The 18,182-nt window shown below is 38.4% G+C and overlaps 1 protein-coding gene across 6 annotated transcripts in view; it reads left to right on the forward strand.

Annotated features, from left to right (window-relative positions):
- Positions 1-18,182, forward strand: part of btz (CASC3 exon junction complex subunit) — a 44,737-nt gene that overhangs the window by 15,681 nt on the left and 10,874 nt on the right. For 4 of the 6 annotated variants that reach the window (XM_076481020.1, XM_076481018.1, XM_076481022.1 and 1 more), the window contains 3 exons: positions 2,310-2,492; positions 4,544-4,684; positions 17,892-18,118. In XM_076481020.1, the coding sequence (XP_076337135.1) occupies positions 2,310-2,492; positions 4,544-4,684; positions 17,892-18,118 (551 nt within the window). The remainder of the gene's footprint in view (positions 1-2,309; positions 2,493-4,543; positions 4,685-17,891; positions 18,119-18,182) is intronic. The other 2 variants (XM_076481019.1, XM_076481021.1) reach the window with 1 other exon arrangement.

The raw sequence follows: 18,182 nt of genomic DNA on the forward strand, positions 1-18,182 counted from the left end.
AAGCCAACCCCTACCCTATTTAAATGTAAACTGTTCATTTTAAAAAGCTTTTTTTTTTTTTGATAAATTGATCAAACAAGTCCAACCAGCCAATTTTCATGTTCTTATGTATTAAACTAAACCTAGGGTTTAGCCTTTAATGACATACTTGTAATTTCCCCATCAATATTAGTTCCCAACAATATTTTTTATAGAATTAAGTTATCATGGCACTTTTTTAACATGTAATTATCAACCTCCATATATTTGCCAGTTTGCTCTCTATGTTCCCTTCCCTACATCATTAGTTCCTATGTATGCAGTAAAGACTGCATCACAGCTAACACCATTTACTATATTACTTACTCTATCAGTTATGTCCTCCACCTCTATAAATTGATAGCATAACCTTTTTCCTAATTTAAGATACTGACTATTCTATCCATATGAAAGAATCATGTATGACTTAGCCTTTTTTTAAATATTTCATGACCAACTCCATCTGTTCTTTTTGCCTTTATTCCCTCTTAGAATTTCTCATATGCACAAGCAAAAGCTGAAATCTTAATAAAATCTGTTCACTACTTCTACCCGTGCTCTTTTTAAATATGAAAAATCATTATTAGCTATTTTTTTCACCTTGGACCTAAAAGCTTAAGTCCAATTTCTCTTACAGGTTTGCATACACTACAAACAAATTCTACTTCATTTCTACTAGCTTCTTTAAAGGTGCATGTAAGCTCAGAGTTCCTAAATAATACCTACTTCTTGCACCCTTTTCAAACTGTGAATGTTTCATACCAAACTACTACTAACTGTTGTAGTCAGGGAACATATAACACAAAATGCAATACAACATTGACAAAAATGTATTGCAGAGCCAGTAGTATGAATTTTAAAAACTTTAATTCAAATAAGGTACAAGAAAACTGTTTCAACCTTCTGAAGTCATATTCAAGTTAACAAAGAAAACTGACCATTGCTGGGCACATATCTGTGGGATGAGTGTATGAATGAGATTGTAGGGGTACAGCAGTTAGATGTTAAGTGATTAATATAGTATCAAGATGTTCATTTGCTGTTTCAATTTTGGTTTGAGTTGTATAAGAATGGTTTCTCTGATTTTGCATTTGTCTACTTAATATGTTTTCTATGATTATGTTGTGTTTAATTAACAACATTGTTAGGCCTAATGTTTGAGAATTAAATATATAACACTATCTTATTGCTATTTTAGCTTTATAATGAAGAAATTGAGTATATTTTTTAAAACTTAAAATTGACAGTAATCAGTCTTTAGATATTTATGTAATGATGCAATTCATTAACCTTTTTTTAACTTAAGTTGAATTGACAATAAAGGTGATCTTGCTAAGCCTAATTTAACATTAGTTAGTAGAAATTACACTTTCAAGTTCTAATGTTAAAGCTCAGTTATGGTAATGATATTTACCAATCTTATTAAATCAACTAAAACTGCAAATATTATTCAGATTTAAGATATTCCAAAATGTCATGAGCTTAGCTTTCCAACATCTTCACTCTTTTGCAGTACCCTCTAACATCAGAAAGTAACATTGCTTTGAATGCTTGGCTACCACAAGCCAGTTAGTCATCTCTGTAGTAACTATTCTGACACCTTTCTTAAAACTTTTAAAAGTCAAAAGTTCAAAAAATGCTGCTTTTGGGGGCTATATTTAAGCATACTATATATGCCATGTCCAGGTTCATCAGGCCAGTTGGGATAAAACTGTCATACTAGTGGTGTAGGTGTTATTTATCAATTTCATGAATGTCTGTTGTAGCTTGAACTAGAAGAAATGTAGTTATTATTAGTGTCAGTTAAGCCATGTACAAATGAGAATTAGAGTAAGGATTAATAACATTATTTATTTTTGACATCAATTATTTATTAGTTTTACTTGAATTAACTTTACTATCATTCAGAAAAACTGACAAATCAGACAGTTTGTCTTGTATAATAAGAACCTGTACTACATATTGTATTTTGGTTTTAAAATTTAGGGTTAAGGAGAGAAGCAGAAAATGAACTAGCATTTATGTATGTACATTTTAAACGTTGTAACTAGTTAATAGTTCTAATTTATAAAAATTAGAACATTTTTCATTTGTACTAGTGCAGGTTGAATCTAGAAACAATGAGAGCATGCTATGAGGTATCACTTGTTCATAATTTATAAATGTTGTTCATTAATGAAAGTTACGGTGATACAAAAAGAAGAAAAATGTTTTTTTACTTTTACAGATATTTATAGTTTGTTCCACTATATAAGATCTACCATCTAAAACCTGTAAAGTTTTTTTAACAGAAACTAATTCACAAAGTAGCTTGGGTAATGCCCATCAGAGGGAACATGTATCAGGAGGACATGGAGATGTACAGAATACAAACCGTCCTAAGCGATACTCTTCCCTGAGACAACGAAGTCTTCCAGAAAATTCAAACTATCAGCCAGCTCAACCTTCTGTACCTCCTCGATTTTATGAAACAGGTGAAAAGTTTAAATTCAGTTGTTTGTTAATATAAAAGTGTGTACATGTGTTATATATGTTTTGTTTGATGTAGGTATGTATATAATACATTGCAAAACATCACCAAGATAATATTTAACTTCTCCTTTCTTTGTTAATACTTAAAACAGATCACTCAGTTGTGTGACTTTGTAAACCTGTTTTATAAAGTTGTACTCATTTTTAGACAACTGATATATTTTATCACCAAACATTTGAATATTGAAAAGGTGGTTGAGTGTATTTCATAAAATCAAACAGGTGGAAGTTATAATGATACTTCTTTGTTTTTACCATATCCAGTGGAGACAGAGCCCCTTGCCCAGTGCAAGGGTGCATCAGACTGGCTAGGATGAAATAGACGTATTAGTGGTATAGAACAGTGTTCTCCAAGCTTTTTGTTTCACAACCCTGTGCAAGAAAATCATGGAACCCACCAGCAATTCTTACTCACAATGAGCAAAAATGTTGTCTGACAAAAATGTTTGATATAATATTAATAGGTGTTCTAATTACAATCCTTTAACTTCATGTAAACATTAGACACAAACATTTCTTAAAAGAAACTTCATTAAATAGGTACCAAAGAAATCAGTTTGAAATTTAATTACTTAAAGTGAGATGTGGACCTGCCTGTCACTCACGTTTTTGTTCCAGTTTTAGCCACATACGTATCAAACGTGCTGTTGAGACTGTTTCTCTCTTGTTTTTAACCTTGTCAGAGTGGAGAATCCAAGTTCACACAAATAAATTGTTGTAAAAGCAGTAACAGCAAAACACTCATCCTAATGGATATTATTTTGAAACCTTGATCTGAAATGATAATGAATTTTGTAGTTTGTGCTTCATTTTCAGTGTATTATCAGATATGAGATGTAGCATCTGGTTGTCTTATTCAGGTGTCAAGCTAAGTCCTACTATTGTGTTCAGGGTCTTTCATGTAATGCTTTTCTTTCAAAACCTCAAACTTCTTTCGGGGGAAAATAGTGAATACAATTGTCAGGCAAAGCAAGTTGATCTAACTGTATGGCACATTTTATTTCATTGAGCTGTTCTTCATTGACACTGTTCTCAGTATGTTGCAACAGAGTTGAACATGTAGTAGCTTGGGTGATCACCTCAAAGTCTGGCTTGCCACAATAGTAATGAATTTTGTAATGCTTGGGTCTGTTTATGATGTCAAAATAAATCCTTGTCTCTTCCTTTTAGCTTCAAATTAAGTTCATTCAGATGTGAAGAAGTGTCAGCTAAGTATGACAAAATCATTATACAATTTTCCTTACGAAACAAACATGTTGAAACATACCTTTATCTACTCAATACAAAAAGTGAATCTCTTCCATCAGGTTGTGCACCTTGTAAGGACCCTGTACCTTGACAACTGTCAAACTTTAGTGTGATACAGTAAAAGAGAATGATTGGATCCCATTTCTAAACACAACACTTTAAAAAGGTGATGGTTAAGTGAGTTTCCCTTAATCATATTAACCATTTTTTGAACTGCTGTGAAATTATTAGGATCACACTTGGCAGCCAAAACTTCACTTTGACTATAATAGTGTGATGTTTACCAGCTTTCTCGGCTATTTATGTTACTACTTCACAATTTTTATCAGTCACTTTTGCTTCACTTGTAATCCTTTTACAGTTAGCTCAGTCTAATTGGTAATTTAAAACTGTGCATTAAATATTTCTGATCATATTGTGTTTTTTGTTAAGTTTAGACAATACAGTAAATCTTCCATAAAATCATCTTTCCATATGTCTCACATGTTGCACAATTTTTAATGTTGATGCTTGTATCAAGTTGAATTGCAAAATCTCCAGCAGAGAGTTAATGTTTAACTAGCTTGATTTATAAATACTCTTCAATGTGATATAACTGATGCTTCTTTGTATCAAAATAATATTTTAAGCACATATGACAGGCAACAACTTTGTGTGAGAAAAAATACTTTTATTAGTTAACTGTGGTATATGTATCAATAAGATTGTGTACTAATGTTCTGCATTACTTTTCTTCTGGATGTAGGTTATAGACCAGTGTATGCAGCAAATGATGGAGTGACCCGAGGAACACAACACCAACAACCAACCAGTCCTCCTTTATTGGCTGCAGGGCACTTTCAAGGTTATACAGCTACTACTCCATACCAGGAGGGTTACGGTGGAGGTGAGAGAAGCTGTTGTGTTCCTTTTTTTTGAAAAAGTGTTGTAAAGTTTATAAGACCAATCACCCTGCTAAAAAAATAACTGTCTTGGCTGAAGCTGATTTCTGCCACATTAGTTTATTTGTGTCCTTTTAGTCCTGCCATTCTACCTCTAAGTACGACAAAAGAAAAAAAAGTGCATTGGTGCTATCAATTTCTTTAACAATTTTAAATGCCTCAGTCAAAGAAAACAGTTTCAGAAATTGTAATATGTCCCTATATGACAACCTTTCCATCACAGATATAATCTTAGTAGCCCTCTTTTGAATTCTTTACAACAATTAGATGTCCTTACTCTAAACATGACCTAACCAGTGACCATTAAGATGAAATTATAACCTCTTTAGACTTGTATTCAATATTTGTAGATAAAACCTAAAATCCTATTTGCTCTCCCACAAATAGCTAGTTAAGATGGCTTAAAAGACTGATCAACCAAAACATCAAGATCCTTTTCTTTTATAATGCATTTAAAATTATTATACCAATGAAAATTATATTATGTCAAATTATGATAACCCATATGAATTTATTATAACTAAAAGCTATGTGCCATTTATCAGCTCTATCTTCCCCAGTGGGTCAGTGGCAATTTAATGTATTTACAATGGCAAAATACAGAGTTTGATTTCAGCTGTGGAGACATTATAATGGTACAGTCAGTGCCACTATTTGTTAATGAAAGAGTAGCTCAAGAGTTGCCTGATGATGATGATAAGCTTCTTTTTTTCAATTCCTTCACTGCTAAATTAGGGATGGCTAGTGTAGATAGCCATCATATAACTTGGTATGAAATTCAGAGCAAACCAAATCCCTGTTGTGTACAGGGTAGATACCCCAAAGGGAACATAAGTGAAATCTACCAAACCATTAATAACCCAATTGGCCAAATGTCCTCAATCCTTTTGTGAGGTAACAAAAACTTTCTCACAAAGAGGAATATTCAACACCTTAATATCATTAACAAATTTAAGTATTTTATTGTCCATTCCTATATCTACTGGTTGGTGAGGATTCCTGTACGTGGTGAGGGGACGTCCCAGAGAAGGTAAACTGAAAGAACAGAACCTCTATCTATGTGTTTGCTGTGTGTGGCAACCCATGAAGGGGAGGATAGGATCCTGGTGGTTGAGGGGTCCAACCCTAACACACCACTTTGGGCTTGAATTCCTGTAGACAGGTGGCCTTGGGGTGGCCCCCCTGGGATCAGTCGGCTTGTCCGCTTGGGCTAGGGTCAACCAAATACCAGTGTTGGATGTTCTCAGCAGGTGTTGTGGACAAAATATTTGATGCTGGTGTTTGAGTATAGTGTTCACAAAACCCTCATGTTGTTGCAGTACCCTTGCTTGGCACTGTAGTGTATCCCCTCATAGGGCTTCATGGTGGGTGTGGTCAGTGGGCACTGAAATGTATCTTCTTTATTATGAATACCTCTCTGACAAAATAAATACAAATGAAAAAATTGAAAAAAAACAAACAAAACAGATCATTGGAAAACAACTACTCATGGACGACTCTGTTGTACATTCAATATTACAGCCAGATTCTGCACCTCGATTTTTGATTATCCATTCCTTATCTGAGAAATCATTGAGGCAAATGTCTCCATTTGTCATTCAAAAGGAATTAGAGGGACTTGCTGGCTCCCCAAAATCAGTAAAGAAGTTGTGCTGTTGAGACATTTTGGTGGAAACATCTTCAACTCCTCTTGAAATCAAAGGCCATTGGGAATATACTCATTGAAGTTACTCCCCATGCAACTTAGAATTCTTCCAGAGGAGTTATAATTGAGAAGGATTTAAAGAACATTCCTGAGTCAGAAATACATGCTGGTTTCTCCAGCCAAGGTGTTAATGTGGTGTGCCAAATATTCAATCATAAAGATTGAATTATGGACCCTACCAATGTTCTGATATTAATGTTTACATTACCACATCCTCCTGCCACAGTCAGAGCAGGTTATCTGAACTGCAAGGTACGGCCTTACATTCCTACCCCTTTCAGGTGTTTGCAGTGTCGGCTGTTTGGTGACTCAAAAACATTATGTCATGGTTCTTTGATATATGCTTGTGGTGGTGGTGGTAAAGACCATGATGCTTATGAGTGCAACCTGGAACCACACTATGTTAATTGTAGTGGCCCACACCCCTCTTACTCTATTTCTTGCCTTAAATGGGTAGAATAGAAAGAGGTGCAATGCTTGAAGACCCCTCGGTGTGGATTCCTGTACATGGTGAGGGGACCTCCCAGGAAAGGTTCTGTTCTATCTGGTTACCTTCTCTGGGCTCTAAACATCCACCCACGTGTTTGCCGTGCGTGGCGACCCATGAAGGGGAGGAGAGGATCCTGGTGGTTGAGGGGTCCAACCCTAACACACCACTTTGGGCTTGAATTCCTGTAGACAGGTGGCCTTGGGGTGGCCCCCCTGGGATCAGTCGGCTTGTCCGCTTGGGCTAGGGTCAACCAAATACCAGTGTTGGATGTTCTCAGCAGGTGTTGTGGACAAAATATTTGATGCTGGTGTTTGAGTATAGTGTTCACAAAACCCTCATGTTGTTGCAGTACCCTTGCTTGGCACTGTAGTGTATCCCCTCATAGGGCTTCATGGTGGGTGTGGTCAGTGGGCACTGAAATGTATCTTCTTTATTATGAATACCTCTCTGACAAAATAAATACAAATGAAAAAATTGAAAAAAAACAAACAAAACAGATCATTGGAAAACAACTACTCATGGACGACTCTGTTGTACATTCAATATTACAGCCAGATTCTGCACCTCGATTTTTGATTATCCATTCCTTATCTGAGAAATCATTGAGGCAAATGTCTCCATTTGTCATTCAAAAGGAATTAGAGGGACTTGCTGGCTCCCCAAAATCAGTAAAGAAGTTGTGCTGTTGAGACATTTTGGTGGAAACATCTTCAACTCCTCTTGAAATCAAAGGCCATTGGGAATATACTCATTGAAGTTACTCCCCATGCAACTTAGAATTCTTCCAGAGGAGTTATAGTTGAGAAGGATTTAAAGAACATTCCTGAGTCAGAAATACATGCTGGTTTCTCCAGCCAAGGTGTTAATGTGGTGTGCCAAATATTCAATCATAAAGATTGAATTATGGACCCTACCAATGTTCTGATATTAATGTTTACATTACCACATCCTCCTGCCACAGTCAGAGCAGGTTATCTGAACTGCAAGGTACGGCCTTACATTCCTGCCCCTTTCAGGTGTTTGCAGTGTCGGCTGTTTGGTGACTCAAAAACATTATGTCATGGTTCTTTGATATATGCTTGTGGTGGTGGTGGTAAAGACCATGATGCTTATGAGTGCAACCTGGAACCACACTATGTTAATTGTAGTGGCCCACACCTCTCTTACTCTATTTCTTGCCTTAAATGGGTAGAATAGAAAGAGGTGCAATGCTTGAAGACCCCTCGGTGTGGATTCCTGTACATGGTGAGGGGACCTCCCAGGAAAGGCTCTGTTCTATCTGGTTACCTTCTCTGGGCTCTAAACATCCACCCACGTGTTTGCCGTGCGTGGCGACCCATGAAGGGGAGGAGAGGATCCTGGTGGTTGAGGGGTCCAACCCTAACACACCACTTTGGCCTTGAATTCCTGTAGACGGGCGGCCTTTGGGTGGCCCCCCTTGGGTCAGTCGGCTGGTCCACTTGGGCTAGAGTCAACCAATTACCAGTGTTGGAAGTTCTCAATGGGTGTTGTGGACATTGTGCCTGATGCTGGTGTTTGGGTATAGTGGTCACGAAACACTGGCATTGCTGCATTGTCCTTGCGTGACTTTGTAGTGCGTCCCCTTGTAGGGCTCCATGGTGGGTGGGGTCAGTGGGTACCAAATTTTTTCTTTTCCTATGGATCCTCTGAAAACAAATAAAATTGTAAAAAACAGTCAATGGGTAGTTTACCACATCTTGAATACTCAGAACAGCAATCTTCAACATCAGTAACACACGCACCTCATTTTCTTATATTACATTCTCTTCGAAAAACCTTTAGGGCAAATGTCCCCTTTTTTTATTCAAAAGGGACTAGAGGGACTTGCTGGCTCTCCAAAGTCAGTAACGAAACTTCGATCTGGTGACATATTGGTTGAAACATCCACATCCCAACACAGTGAACTCCTCTTGAATTCAAAGGCAATTGGGGATTTACCTATTGAGGTTACACCCCATGCTACCTTGAATTCTTCACGAGGAATTATTGTTGAAAGGATTTGAAGAACGCTCCCCAGTCAGAGATTCTCGCTGGTCTCTCCACTCAAGGAGTTTCTGCAGTGAGGCGCATCTCCACTCGCAAAGATGGAGTTACACTGCCAACAAATACCCTCGTTTTAACAATTACTTCACCATGTGCACCTGCCACCATCAAGGCAGGTTATCTCATTTGCAGGGTTCGGCCATACGCACCAAACCCTCTTCGATGTTTCCAATGTCAGAGATTCGGCCACTCAAAGACATCTTGTCGTGGTTCCCTGACATGTGCTCGTTTGTGGAGGCAAGGACCTGGATGCCTATGACTGTGACATGAACCCACATTGCGTAAACTGCAATGGTTCTCACCCCTCTTACTTTCATTCTTGCCCAAAATGGTTAGAGGAAAAAGAGGTGCAGCGTTTGAAAACGACACATAACATTAGTTACCTTGAGGCTCGGAAATTGCTGTCCACAACTCCATCTCGGACATATGCTGCTGCACTTCATTCCAAAACTACAATGGGAGTCCAGACAGATCTCTCTGTGCCTCCAAGAGAATCGTTTTCAAAACAAATGAAAAGCCTTTTGACCTCCGTGGTTAAAAAGGTTGATGAATCGACTTCCACACCCATCTCTGTTCCTCCCATACCTTCCAACAAACCTCAAGATTCACGTCCTTCAGTTTCAAATACAGGCATTTCTTCTGATACATCTTTTTCTCTCACCACAAGAGACAAAACAATTATTCGTTCGCATCCTCAGTCACTGGATTCCCCTTCCAATAACAAAAACCTGCCTACCCGACACAGAGCAGGATCCATGGAGGTTGATAACCTCCTCCGACTAAAGACAGTAAAGAAAAAAGACGTGGTCGTAAACCGAAGGGTTCTCAAGCCACTTCACCTACCCGTTCTTAAAAATGGCCACCTTGATACAATGGAACTGTCGAGGTTGACGTTCTAATCTGGATGCTATCAAAACGCTGATTGCTTCCTACCATCCTGTTTGTCTTTCTTTACAAGAATCATTTCTCAAAACTGCTGATACTGTCTCCATTTGGCAGTTTTCTCTGTACAGAAATAACAGGTTATGTGATGGTCGAGTACATGGAGGGGTGGCACTGTTGGTTGATCAACACGTGCCCACCCTGTCTTTGTCACTCAACACACCCTTGGAGGCTGTAGCCATCCGTGTTTCCTTGGGTCATACCATCACTGTTTGTTCTCTGTACCTGTCCCCTGGAGAGACATATGATCAATCAGATCTTGATGCTCTCGTTGAACAATTGCCATCTCCATTTCTAATCCCAGGGGATTTTAATGGACATCATCCACTCTGGGGAAGTGCTATTATTGATGGGAGGGGCCGATCTGTAGAGCGGATGCTCTCTGATCACAATCTTTCTCTTTTCAATACTGGTTCTTCCACTTACTTTCATGCACCTAGTCAGTCCTTTACTGCTATTGATCTCTCAGATTTGCTCCCCTTCATTATTCTCCCATTTTTCATGGAGGGTTGACAGTAATCCACTAGGCAGTGATCATTTTCCAATCCTTTTGAGAGAGACTGGCCGTGGTCGATGCCACCCTACCCACGTGCCCCGGTGGAAGCTGGATCAGGCAGACTGGTCCACTTTCACTGCTCTCGCAGAACTTGATCCTGCAATCGTAAATCAGCCATCAATAGACGACTGTGTAGCAGCAGTAACTGACTGTATTACACATGCAGCTGCTCAGTGTATTCCTAAAACCTTGACACGTTTTCCATGATATCCTCGTCCGTGGTGGAATCCTGCTTGCCACTTAGCACGGAAGGCTCAAAAGCGGGCCTGGGATACTTTTCGTAGATATCCCACACTTTCAAACCGGGTTGCTTTGCAACGGGCCCGTGCACATGCTAGGTGGGTAAGACGTCAAAGCCAGAAGGAATCTTGGATTAAGTTCACAACCAGCATATCTTCTACCACCAGTTCCTAGATCATATGGGACAGGATTCGAAAGGTTAATGGGCACTACAATTCTGTTCCCCTCTCAATCTTACTCTCTGATGGTCAGGAGGTGACTGATGTTTGGAACATCGCTAACACACTAGGTGAAAGCTTTTGTATGGTATCTAGCACTTCTGCTTGTTCCTCCACCTTCCTGGCCATCAAGACTCGGGCAGAGCGATCATCTCTTTTCTTTCGAACTGACTGTTTCTTTGACTATAATTGTCCCTTTATCCTGGTGGAACTAAAAATGGCCCTTCATCGGTCTGCCAGTACGTCTGTTGGACCTGATGATATTCATTATGACATGCTGCACCATCTATCTCCTGCTTCTCTTGATGTCCTTCTGATTGTTTTCAACTGGATCTGGCAGAAGAATGTTTTTCCTGATGCCTGGCACCAGGCTATTATTTTACCTTTCTCTAAGCCAGAGAAAGATCCCAAGATTCCTTCAAACTACCGTCCAATTGCTTTGACGAGCTGTCTCGTTAAGACATTAGAAAGGATGGTTAATGCTCGTCTTGTTTGGTTCCTTGAATCAAACAATCTCCTCTCGCCCACCCAGTGTGGGTTTCGTCAACAGCACTCCACCACAGACCACCTAATTTGTCTTGAAACATCTATCAGAAAAGCCTTTCTCAACCGCCAACATCTTGTATCAATATTCTTTGACACAGAGAAGGCTTACGACACAACATGGAGGTATGGCGTTTTGCGAGACCTCCATACATATGGGTTACGTGGCCATCTACCCATGTTTATTAAAAAATTTTTAATGGACCGGAGATTCCAAGTTCGTGTGGGTTCGACACTTTCCCGTTCTTTTGTACAGGAACTTGGAGTCCCTCAAGGCTGTGTATTGAGTGTTACACTCTTCAGTGTAAAGATAAATGCCATCACTGAACAACTCCCTCTCACTGTTGCGAATGGGCTGTATGTCGACGACTTTCACATCTCATGTCAGTCGTCAAACATGAAATATATTGAGCGGCAACTACAAACCGCCCTCAATTGTGTACGGAAGTGGACTCTGGCGAACGGCTTTAATTTCTCTCTCTCCAAAACTGTATGCATGCACTTTTGCCGTCGACAGGGTATTTACCCTGATCCTGAACTTCATATCGGTGAAGTTTTCTGCCAGTGGTCCCGGAGACCAAGTTCTTGGGGCTTATCTTTGATCGTAAACTGACCTTTATACCACACTTAAAGCAGCTTGGTCAAATGCACAAGAGCACTGAACATCCTCCATGTTCTCTCTTCTACCAGTTGGGGGCAGATCGCTGTTCAATGTTAAAGGTATATCGTGCTCTTATTAGATCGAAACTCGATTATGGATCAATGGTCTATGGCTCTGCCAGACCCTCGCCTTAAAGATGCTGGACCCCATTCATCACCAAGGACTTCGACTCTGCACTGGGGCTTTCCGCACCTCTCCAGTTCAAAGTATATACATTGAATCTCATGAACCTTCTCTACACCTTTGCCATTTGCAACTATCTTTACAATATACTTGAAACTTCATTCCTTACCAAAGCATCCCACCTGGAAATGTGTTTTCCTTCCTCGGTGGGCAGTACTTTTCAGAACAGATGCTCTGTCATTGCTCGCTTGGCCTTCGTGATCCGGCAATTGGATGAATTGGGTCTGCCCTTGGATAACATTGCAGATTCCACAGGTTGGCCCATCCCACCATGGCTAATTACAGCCCCAAATGTGACCTTTCTTTCAGTCACCTAAAAAAGGCAGATACTCCAGATTGGAAGTACTGTCTTTTATTCAATGAATATCTTTCAAACAATCATTCAGTTCCCATTTATACAGATGGTTCCAAATCAGGTAATTCAGTGGGCTCTGCTATGGTTTGCTATGGGTCAGTAGTTGCGCGCAGAATCCCTTCTACAGCTTCTGTGTTCACTGCTGAACTGTATGCCATATCTCTTGCCCTGGATCATATTGCAGCTGAGCAGTACTCCAACTGCACTATTTATACTGATTCGCTTAGTTCTATACTTGCCTTGGAATTGCTACACGTTAGCTCACATCCTATTCTTGCTGATATTCAAAACCGACTGGCCCATTTCTCATTAGCAGCTACTTCAATCCAGTTTTTCTGGATACCAGGCCATGTTGGTATTCATGGGAACGAGCTTGCAGACATGGCAGCTAAATATGTCTGCTTCAACACCATCACTCCTATGCCTATTCCGTACATGGACTATGGTGTTGTCTTCAAGGCTCGGCTCCGTGCCAGCTGGCAGTCCACTTGGAGTGAGCAACGCGACAACAAACTTTTTCAAATCAAACCCAAAATTGGACTTTGGCCATCTAGCTTCCGTAAAGTTTGGAAGGAGGAAGTTGTTCTCACTAGGCTACGCATTGGTCACAGTTTTTTAACTCATCATTTTCTTTTATCTGGAACTGATGCACCAATGTGTAGTTTGTGTAACACTCAAATCACTATCAGCCACGTTTTACTTTCTTGCCTTCGTTACAATTCTCAACGACGGCAATATTTTAAACATATTTTTTCCCAGGGTCAGTCTGTAACATTGGACAGAGTTATTGGTGATGGTGACTCTGTCCACCTTGATAATGTTTTTAATTTTTTAATGGCCATTAATCTTTTTAATCTCATTTAAGTGTTGCATATTTATTCATTACACCTTTTTAATTGTGGTTCCTTTTTTACAGTTTTAATCTCTCTCCTTCAATTTGACATTGGACAATGGCCAGAACATTAAATAACTCGACACCAGGACTGGAAAGGCCAACTTCAGGTGACTAACGCTACTGTTTGAACTACTCGTTAGTCGTCCTGGCGAGTTGTTATTATATTTTTGCTGCATATCATTTCACACTTTTACTACTTAACTTTTTAGTACTGGCCATATTGATTCATAACCCGGAACCAGGACTGGAAAGACCAACTTCAGGTGACTGAAGGTGGTTTTTATACTTACCTGCTAGTCCTCCTGGTGGGTTATGATCATTACCATTCTGCTACAGGTAGTTCTTTACAACTTTGTTAACTGGATGTCAACATTGGTTTTTACGCCATTTTCTGTTTTAATTGCTGTTTTGCTTTTATCTTCAATTACTTTTACAAATTTTACTCCATTTACTTGACTTTTACCTTTTTACTGGACATTTGGCTACTCATTATTACGATTTTGCGGAGTGTCTTTTAAAACTTTTATTCTTTTACATTTTGATAATAGCTGCTATGACACATAACCCGGAACCAGGACTGGAAAGGCCAACTTCAGGTGATTGACGGTGGTTCTTGAACTTACCTGATAGTCTTCCTGGTGGGTTATGATCATTACCATTTTGCTAGAGTAAATATTTTACAACTTTGAAGACTGAATGTCACCATTGGTTTTTACACCATTTTCTGTTTTAATTGCTGTTTTGTTTTTACCTTCATTTACTTTTACAAATTTTACTCCATTTATTTGACTTTATCTTTTTACTGGACATTTGGCTACTCATTATTACGATTTTCTTGAGTGTTTTTAAAACTTTTATTCTTTTACATTTTGATAATATGCTATGACACATAACCCGGAACCAGGACTGGAAAGGCCAACTTCAGGTGATTGACTGTGGTTCTTGAACTTACCTGTTAGTCTTTCTGGCGGGTTATGATCATTACCTTTTTGCTAGAGTAAATACCTTACAACTTCTTATACTCTGCCTTCTATCTTCTATTGTAGACTAGGTGTCAACATTGGTTTTATACTTTTTTGTTTTACCTTCATTTCCATTTATGTCTATTACTACATTTATTTATTATTATTTTTTTTACATTTTTACCGAATGTCTGGCTCAGATAGCCTCATTGCTTTGTGCCATAAAACACTAAATCAATCAATCAATCAATGCTTGAAGACTTAATAATATCACCTACTCAGAGGCTCTAAAAATTATTTTTCCCAACTCCATCTCGGACATATCCTGCTGCACAGATCTTTTCGGGCCTTTAACAGAGTCATTTCCAAAACATCTTAAGAATATTGTTTCCTCCATAATTTAAAAAGTTGTTGCATCTATGTCTACTTACATCTTTGTCCCTACCACTCTTTCCAGTAACCGCCCGGTTCCACTTCCTTCAGGTTCAAGTGTTACCTTTGGTTCATCCTCTTCTGCAGCCTCGAGAAGTAAATTGACCATTTGTTCATGCCCTCAGTCATTGGAATCTTCGTACATAGACAGAGACCTGCTTACTCAACCCATGGGGGCCGATAGATCTTTGTCCAATAAAGAAAAAAAAACATGGTTGCAAACAGAAGGTCTCCCTGCTACATTCTGCTCCACATAAATAAAAATGGCCACTTTGATCCAGTGGAACTGTTGAGGGTTTCAATCAAATGTAGATTACATTGAGGATTTGATTGATTCTTACCATCTTGTATGCCTTCTCCTTACAGGATATATTTTTTAACCTACTGATGCAGTCACCCTTCAGCAATTTTTCTTGTATAGAAATGATAGGTCACGTGATGGACGAGTGCATGGTCGGGTGGCATTGCTGGTTGATCAGCATATGCTCACCCTGTCTGTCACTTGATACACCCTTGTAGACTGTAGCCATCCGTACTTCCTTGGGTCGTACCAATACTATTTGTTCTTTCTATCTGCCTTCTGATGAGATCTGTAATCAGTCAGACGTTGATGCCCTCAATGAGCAGTTACCATCCCCACCTTTTACTTGTGGGGAATTTTAATAGACATAATTCCCTCTTTGGTGGTGCTAGTATTGATGGGAGGGGTCATGCTATAGAGCATATGCTCTTGGATCACAACCTGTCTCTCTTCAAAACTAGTTCTTATTTTCATGCACCTAGTCAGTCACTTTTTCATAATAAATGGTCTGCCATTGTTCATTTTAGCCTTTGTATCCAGGTGCATTTGGATGAATTGGGTTTGTCTTTGTATTACATAGTGGTACTCACAGATCAGCCCATCCCACCATAGCTAATTACTATCCCCAAATGTGACCTTTCTTTGACTCATTTGAAGAAAGTAGATATTCCTAATTGGAAGTATCGCCCTCTATTTACTGAACATCTTTCGAACTATCCTTCCATTCCCATTTATATAGATGGTTCAAAATCAGATGACCCTGTGGGTTGTGCCATGGTTTTCTGTGATTTGGTTGTTGCATAAAATTTATTGCATTCATTGCCAAATTATATGCCATATCTCTTGCCTTAGATCACATAGAAGCTATACAGTACACAAACTGTACTATCATACTGATTTGCCTAGCTCTCTGTTAGCCCCGAAATTGCTTCACGTCAGTTCTTTTTGTATTCTCTCTGATATTTAAAACTGACTGCGCCATTTCTCTTTAACATCTACTTCTATCCAGTTCTTCTGGATACCAGGCCGTGTATCGACACAGCTAAGTCTCTTCTGCTCTGGCGCTATCATTGCTGTGCCTGTTCCATACATAGACTATGGTCCTGTATTCAAGACTCAGCTCCTTGCTAGTTGGTAGTAGTCTTGGAGTGAGCAACATGAAAACAAGCTTTTCCAAATAAAACCCTCTATTGGACCTTGGCCATCTTGTTTCCATAAGGATCAGAAAGAGAAAGTTGTCCAAATTAGACTACGCAGTGGTCAAATTTTTTTAATTCATTGTTTTTTTCTACAGAGGAATGATGCACCAGTGTGTTGTCTGTGTGATACTCAGGTCACAGTAAGCCACATTTTACTCTCTTGCTGTCATTACAACTCAATGACAGCACCATTTTAAACATGTTTTGGCCCAAGGTTTATCCATAATGTTGGACAGTGTCATTGGCAATGGTGACCCTGTCCGCCTTACAAATGTTTTAGTTTTTTAAAGGCTTTTAATCTTTTCAATGCTATTTAAATTTTTTTTTAATTTATACATTAGATGTTTTTTTAATGATTCCTTTTTAAGATTTAAAGTACAATAGTTCAGTATGAAATTAGAAAATGACCATAATGTCATAACTTGAAACCAGGACTGGAAAGGTCAATTTTAGGTGACTAACGCTGATGTTTGAACTTACCTGGTTGTCATCCTGGCAAGTTATGATAATTACAATAATGCTACAGAAAGTCCTTTACAACTTGTATTACTGTAGTTTCTCTCTTACTGCTATAAACTAGATGTAAAAATTGGATTTTATGCTATGTTTTTAATTAAAAAATTAAACTTTGTTTTGTTTTACCTTGATTCCTTTTTACAAATTTTACTTTAATTTTAACTTTTTACTGGATGTTTGGTGCATATAGCTTAGTTGCTTTGCACTATAAAATGCCAAACCAAACAATCCACTAACCTTTATCTACATCATCCATGTAAACCAAAAAGAGTAAAGGTCCTAACAATGAGCCTTGAAGTGCCCCATTTGTGACATTAATCTAGTCTGAGTGAACTACATTTGTAATATCTCTGTTTTCCACTATTCAACCATCTTTCTATCTAAAGAACAGGACAGGAAAGTTATTTATGTTTACACAATCTGTGATATTTTGTTTTCTAGTAACTTGCATAATGTATGGTATTTTTTTATGAATAGAATTCTAGTTTTTTTTTAGAATCTGAAATACATAGAAATAAAAACATTGATAACTCAGAATACAGAAAATATCACCCATAGCATCTTATTCTGAGTAGTTTTGGATGACGAGTGACTTTCAGAGATTTGTTACCATTCAATGTCTGAAATTAAAGATAAAATATTAAATTTATATATTTTAATGAAAATCAAAAAATTGGTATATTGCAAATAAGTGATTATTTTAGGAGGGTTGGATAGTCGCAAAAGTTTCTTATATCTAAGTATGAGAATCCTTTATAAAAACAATGTACATCTGATGATTTTAAAATCTTAAAATATAAAAATATCCTTCACATGCATATGTCTGGTTATGTATATACTTAAATTTATGTAATTATTAAATATTTTGAAATGATTTTTACTGTTTCCAGCAGTTCGTGCACCTATCCCTAATCTACCACGAATTCTTCCTTCTGTCTCTATGACTTCAGGACAACCAGTGGTGCCTAACGCCTATCTTCCAGCAAACAGTGGTTTAATAAACTACCCCACCACACCTGTAGCCCCCTCACAACCTCCTGCTGCTCCTCCTGCAGGATTCCCTCAGTATCCTCTACCCCAGCAGTATAATTCACCACCGCCACCACCACCAGAACTGGTACGTATTTAAAATTACATGAAAGATTCAAGAAAATATATATGTAATTGCATTTTATTCAAGT

Source organism: Tachypleus tridentatus, chromosome 13 (genome assembly GCF_004210375.1).
Source record: "Tachypleus tridentatus isolate NWPU-2018 chromosome 13, ASM421037v1, whole genome shotgun sequence".
NCBI classification, from domain to species: Eukaryota; Metazoa; Arthropoda; class Merostomata; order Xiphosura; family Limulidae; genus Tachypleus; species Tachypleus tridentatus.